Source organism: Trichoplax adhaerens, genomic scaffold (genome assembly GCF_000150275.1).
Source record: "Trichoplax adhaerens TRIADscaffold_3 genomic scaffold, whole genome shotgun sequence".
Classification (NCBI taxonomy): Eukaryota; Metazoa; Placozoa; class Uniplacotomia; order Trichoplacea; family Trichoplacidae; genus Trichoplax; species Trichoplax adhaerens.
The window spans coordinates 3,472,155-3,479,291 of NW_002060945.1; the positions used below are offsets into that span (position 1 = coordinate 3,472,155).

Here is a 7,137-nt window from a genome sequence, read left to right on the forward strand (position 1 = left end):
CACTATTAATACTTTATTTGAATACATAGTATATTATGGGCTAACGCGAGTCAAGTTCTTTATTGCTATCCTGGTCAACCAAGTACAGTACAGTACAGTACAGTACTGTACTGTATATGCAGTATACTGTCATACAGTATACCGTACAGTATACAGTAGAACTCTATAGTGCACAGTACGCTGCCGTACCGTACTGTACATTCAAAAATACTGTAGATTGTAGACTGTGATCACTTCCAGAGATGACCATAACAAAAATGATGTCACTATTAATACTTTATTTTAATATACTGTATAGTATATTATAGGCTAACGCGTAAACTAGGCCTTCCACGGCGTTGCTGCTGGTCTCCCTAATACATTATTGATTCTCATTTTGTATATCCGTTATCCAGTATAGCTTGATAGTAACATGAGCGAAAATATCTACAGTATTGAAAAGTAAAATTACAATAATATTCTACTACTCCATAATTCCAAACGGCTACCGTAAGCTCGGGTGAACATTGTACTGCCTCCACGCTGCAGTACAGGCAGTAACGACAGAAACACCTCCTACCTCTGACAACGGACTACGAAAGAAAAAGTTGATCCTCCTAAAATCTCAAACCAATCCCCCTCTAGCTAAATGAAGCCTTCCCTCCACCCCTTTCTCCTTACCAAAAAGAACCAGCTTCATACTGTAGTACCGTAGATCGCTAGCAAACTGTGTACAGCCTCCTTTGATCGTTTGAGGACAGAGCCTGCCAGTACCTCCCTCATACACTCCAACGTTTGCCCGTCGTACTGCACAGTTACTCATTCAAAATTTAAAGAAACTAAATGGATCCACATCAAGCACATTGGATTTTATAATTTGAGGGGAATATTATTATATTATTCATCGACGTAATTAACCAAAGATATGCTTCAAAAAGTTCCTTTTGTAAAAATGCATGGTCTCGGTAATGATTTTGTTATTGTTAATGGATGTCATATGCCTAAAAGCTCGGATATTCACAGCTTTGCAAAGGAGATTTCTGATAGAGAACTTGGTGTAGGTTGTGACCAGTTTATTATTTATAGACAAGACAGTGATAAAATAAATATGACGATTTACAATCAAGATGGGTCTGGTGCAAAAGCTTGTGGAAATGCATCAAGGTGTTTAACTAGATTATTATTTGATCATACAGGAGCTAAAAATATAAAGCTTGATGTTGATGGGAGGGTTGTTTCTGGCAAGTATATTGATAAAAATACAATAAAAGTGGATATGGGTCCGCCATCATTTGAAAGTAGCTGGATGCCTGATAGCACTGACTTGTGCTCACTTGCAGAGCGTTATATGATCGAGCCTAAAGAGATGATATGTGTTGATGTTGCTAATCCACATTTAGTAATTTTTTCTAAACTTTCGAAAAAAGATATGGGGATGATTGGTAATGATTTCCAAAAATGTGAGCTGTTTCCAGATGGCGTAAACGTTAATTTTGCTAGGATTGAAGACAACAAGATCAATTTAACGGTTTGGGAAAGAGGTACTGGCTTTACTTATGCTTGCGGAAGCGGTGCTATTGCAACTTTTGCCGCTGCAAATAAGCTAAGTTTTTTCGGTGATGAGGCTGAGATAGTCTTTAAACTCGGTTCTTTAAAAATGCAAAAGCAAAATGATAGTGTTTTAATGAGTGGGCCAGCTAGCTACGTATTTACTGGAGAGTATTTGTATAGCCAATAGTTAACAAGTCATTACGTTTGGCTGTCGTTTTAATATTTATGACAGAGAGATTATCAAGGATAATTTATTAAAATCTGGTAGTGATGCATATCCTAGTAATGTATTTTATTTGTATTCAAGGCTACTTAAGCGCGCTGCTAAATTATCCAATGAAAAAGCTGATGGATCACTGAAAGCATTGCCAGTTGTTGATGCGCGAGCTGCTGATGTATCTGCTTATATTCCTATAAATGTGATCTCCATTACTGATAGTCAGGCTTTTTTTTTGAAAGAGAGTTATTTCATAAGGATCTAGTGCCAACTGTAAATCTTGGTATATCGGTCAGACGTGTTGGTTCAGCTGCGCAGATTAAAGTAATTGAAAAAGTTGGCTCAATGAAACTGAAACATGCTCTATTTAGAGAGATGGGAGCGTTTGCTTAATTTAAGTCCGATCTAAATACATCAACACAACTAATTAGGCATGATTAGAAATTGGCAGAGCTTTTAATACAAGTAAATTTATTTTTGATTAAAAGGACGTTAGTTCTAAGAAGGAGAAGTTCAAGAATAAATAATTTAAGTATATGAAAGTAATTGAGACATTTTCAAATTCATTCTCTAATTTCTTTAGAAATCCAAAAAGCAGTCTCACATTAGGCAAGTTTGTTTGGTTTTTTATATATTGTATCTTTACATTATACCCTAGCCAAGCAATTGATAGAGTACTGTAATTGGTTTTGGTAATTTAGATACTCAATTGATGCCAAGAGTTGGAGTTTATATTCAAGAATTTGGTGTTCAGCGTTTTGTAATTGTTACTTAATATTGATAGTATTGATTACAACAATAATATTTAAAATGATTGATATTCCACTATATTACTTTCCGCGAAGTTATATAACATATGTAGTAATGGTAAGTAAAACTCAATATACTATTACTGGAATGATACTTGCTATATCTGCAGTACGCAGTTTTGTTACCGTTAATGTTAGAATGACAATATACGCTGAGCTATGTATTGATATAAGTTAAAATTTAAAAATCGTATTTTACAGGAGATGAAGAAGTTAAGGAATAAATAGACTTAACATTCATCATTAAATTAATCAATATTTAAGAACAGAATGCAATCAATATAAATAGTTACTCTATCACTGATGGCATATTTTTCTTTACTGATCTTATGTATATGCACATAATAATATAAAGACCTAACTTGTAAAACAAGTTAATTTAGTGATAATCATCGCGTTAACTTATGGTTTATTTGGATCCCAAATTTTTATCTAATCGTGAAAAATAAAAATAGAGATATACTGCTAGCCTAAAAATTATGCAGCAGTGGATGAATAAAATAATGGAAAATTTATCCTTTCAGAAAATTATACTAGAGCTGCAGAATTCTTGGTAAGATCACGGATATGCAACTTGGTTGGAGGGACGGGTGTGCCTTTGATCTGCTCGCGATTTCATTCCTATATTGTACTGTATTGTATCCTATATTGCCGTACATTCATAATGGGAGATTGTAGATATTTCTCCTTTAATATATAGTTAATGGATTGGTTATTGAGATGTTCCTGCTTCTAGATCCCCCCCCTAGTATCTAGAAGCAAGGACCAACTGCTAGAAGTCCATGCAATAAATAGGCATAGAATGCGTAAAGCCGAGCGGACAGTACAGACGATACTAGGTATCAAGTCTGCCACACTATTAATAATATACGTACCTGAACATGGCCTAAAGTAGCAAGATATTAACTGCAACATTAAATGCTTACTGTCTTCGGCTAGATATCCATATAAATTCTATATACATACTCAAACATGGTATACCACATACTCTGTAAAGTAGAATATGATCCTGTCCGGTGTCATCATATCCGATCGCTATTTTATTTATTTAAAGCCTTTTGGCCTGTAGATAGAGCCAAGCTAAAGATGCAAGAAATGCATACTATCTCGACGTCTGGATCAAGTTAATGCCCCTAATGTAGCATTTTCTTTCTAATTTCTCTATTAGCATTGCTTTCATCGCCCAAGAAAAGGGATTACTTAGATGGTGTTTTAATCGATGCATCTCAGCCTTGTATAATTTACACGTATTCGTATATAGCATAGAATAATCACTACTTTAGTCATGGTTGCCAGAATGCAAGCAATTGTTACCTTAGTATGCATATTTATTACTTATACCATTGCTTTAATAATCTTAGTTCGTTGCTTACCACCTCTTGAAGACATTCATAGGTATGTTCTATATCATAGATGCATAAATTTAACTGCGATGACTTTCTATAACATGATTGTATGGACAAATGTACATGGTACACTACAGTTTACAAGTCAACAGTTGGACACGCAATGATTATGTATATAAACATTCACTCCCTACGCTGCAATATTTTGCAACTTCTATCTTATCCACTCCGAAGTGCAGCCCTTCTGAATCATGCGTATATTGACGATATAATGAGTTCTCAGCAGTTTATCATCTTAACTTTTAGTGTGAAATTTGTATTATATACGAGTACATCTGCATCTTAGATCGCTACAACAGTTTTACAAGCCCATGATACCCTCCTAATCCAATTGAACTATATAATCTAGGTTACATTAATCATTGTAAAAATATCTACTACTATACATATTTCTCAATTCAATTATTTCTACATTCGTAGCAACGTTGCTGGCTCGTCAGGTAAATCTTGTATCCTTATTATGTTCAGGATAGGATTCTTGATCAGTATACTATTTTCTATGCAGTTCAGTTCCACGGTATATCCAACTTATTAATAGTTCAAGAATACCTTTGAATCAGTCATCGTTTGCATGTAAATTTCTAATGATGGATGTAAAAGCTAGACCCATATGCGAATTTGCGTCATTTTGATGGCTTAAACCGATGATGTTACAGTATTAGCGGATCTCTACTCTATGTGTACTTCCTATTGGACTGACAATAGTAACTACAGCTGTAACAATACTGCTATAATTTTTGATACAGTGCGTATACTGAATACAGTATCTTATTAATCTATTTAATAGTAATGAACTTAAGTTTCCCAAGGACGTAAATGAATTAAAAAGGCTCGTCCATATCTTTCATCAATATCAGCAAGATCACTACTGGCACGTTCTGGTAATCTTTGTAGCCGCCTATTTATATAAACAAACATTTTCAATACCTGGTTCTGTCTTCACGGTGACTATATAACTATCTACTGTACTACGTCTTGAAATCAAACTGAAATTAAGGCCTAACTTCTTTACTCTATTACTATCTATCGAAATATAACGTCAATTAACACTGTTTATGGTTATAGAACATTTTCGCTGGTGCAGTGTTTGGTTTATGGCAAGGATTCTTACTGGCATCCGTTCTGACTGCTGCTGGCGCTACTAGCTGTTTCCTATTATCTAAATTTGTGACCAAAACTATCATAGGATATTATTTTCCAAATAAAATGAAGCTGCTAAGGGAAAAGGTATGACATTACATCAGGTTACAAAATTAACATTAGATACATTTGCATTTAATCATTTTATTTGCTTGATCATTCAATATGTATAATATATATATCGTTTTAATCCTTAACTTTATTTACCATTAGGCAGAACAAAACTCGGACGGCTTATTCTTCTTTCTCCTTTCCTTGCGATTTTTCCCAATGACTCCTAATTGGTTTCTGAATGTGTCACTTCCAGCCATTGGAGTACCAATAACATATTTCTTTTTCTCAGTCTTGATAGGTAAGCAATTAATACTAATTCGGTACGCAACAACTTGCTATGCGAGATAGTTTGAATATAAATAGCTGTCGTAAAAGTCTTGATTTTAAAGCAAGAGCAGTGTGCTAAACTGATTAATACCGTACTTATTGATTGCTAACGTTATAGACGCAAAGTAATTTATTTCAGATATCAATTATAAGTGGTTGAAATCTTTAATTGTGCTAAATATCCTAAAATCTGTAGAATATTAATCATGCTAGAGGTGAAAAGTTTAATTAACCCTAACTCTAACGCTAGTCCTATTCTTATCGGCGAGCACAATTTACTTGCAATATTAAAATTAATGAAATCATAAAATGGATCAAACCAGTACAATGGTTGTTAATTATGTATTTGTTGACAATGATAGCTAGTCAGTTTACTAATACATTATATATTAAAACTTGCAGATATTTGACGAGAGGTTAATTACAGAAATTTATGCCCTTACAGTTAACTTGCTTAGATTGTTTTAGTATCGTTATGTCTGCAGTTGCAATAGATATGGCTTTATATATTACGCACTATAAAATTTCTAAAGTCGATTCTGTTATGCTTGTAATATCGGCAGAGCTGTAGGAGATGTTTGTTCTTGTTAGATTTTTTCTCTCTATCAGTAAGAATAAAATGACTACTTTGATTACAAGCACTAATAGCTACCGTACTTAATATGACTGAATTAAGTCAATTCTTAATTTACTGTAATACAATACAACTCATTCTTGCTCTTGACCTCAAATTGCAACTGTAGTTTATCCTACGCTGTTGGAACCTGATACTTAATTACCTATGATTTAATAGGACTCATACATTTATAACAACAGTACAATTGCAATCACTTTCAATTTCCATAATCCTTCTTATTGATATTTAGGTTTAATGCCATACAATTATATTTGCTGTCAAGCTGGTTTACTTCTATCCAAAATGACCTCAGTCCATGACTTACTCGACCTCAATACCGTTTTAGGCATGATTGGAATGGCTGTAGTAGCATTTTTACCTGGCGCAATAATTCGTAATCGTGCTAAGAAAACGAAATGAAACTCATAGTAATTAAGACCCACAGCCCAAATTCAATTCACCTAATTTATTCTTTCAAAGAACATTTTGGTAACGTTACCCAGGTTAAAAATTTCGGTAGTTTAGGTTAAATTTAAATTATTTCGATTTATCTATCAGGCTTTTTTGATACTATTACCACTTGTCAATACTGATTTACACCCTTAGATACTAGATCTCTATTTTTATTGTACATCTCTGGTCATTTACGTGTATAATTCTGTTGGCAATAAAATTATAAAGATCTACTTTATGAAATAGATTGGTTTTCTCAATTTTACAACTTTGTAAATTAGCAATATCTTTCTACTGTATATAATCGATTTGGTAGTTAGTTCATAATTGTTCTACTTTTAGGTAACCTAGAATTAGAAATTACCGGTAGTTCTACAAATCAGATATCTTAAGGCACAGCGTGTTCTATGATGTTAATATTAGCAAAGTGATAATACAGATGCCATCTGTTTACTTCAACAACTGATGACAGGAATATCTTTGTTGCTAAGCGAATGTGTTATTTACTCCATTTGAATACTACTATATCCTCTATCCTCTATAAAGAATTCCCATCATTAATGTATCTTTTAGAGATTCTGCCAT

The 7,137-nt window shown here is 33.6% G+C and overlaps 2 protein-coding genes across 2 annotated transcripts; both read left to right on the forward strand.

Annotated features, from left to right (window-relative positions):
• Positions 1–904: 904 nt before the first annotated feature.
• On the forward strand, positions 905–2,140 carry TRIADDRAFT_54386 (uncharacterized protein; the record flags this gene model as incomplete). The annotated part of the gene is made up of 3 exons (XM_002110378.1): positions 905–1,698; positions 1,838–1,925; positions 1,970–2,140. The coding sequence occupies 3 exons, from the start codon at positions 905–907 to the stop codon at positions 2,138–2,140; spliced, it is 1,053 nt and encodes a 350-aa protein (XP_002110414.1).
• A 2,613-nt stretch (positions 2,141–4,753) lies between these two features.
• TRIADDRAFT_21897 (uncharacterized protein) lies at positions 4,754–6,519 on the forward strand (the record flags this gene model as incomplete). The annotated part of the gene is made up of 4 exons (XM_002110379.1): positions 4,754–4,906; positions 5,028–5,189; positions 5,316–5,454; positions 6,350–6,519. Coding segments are annotated over 4 exons (624 nt in total), but the record flags the coding sequence as incomplete, so codon positions are not given.
• Positions 6,520–7,137: the final 618 nt, after the last annotated feature.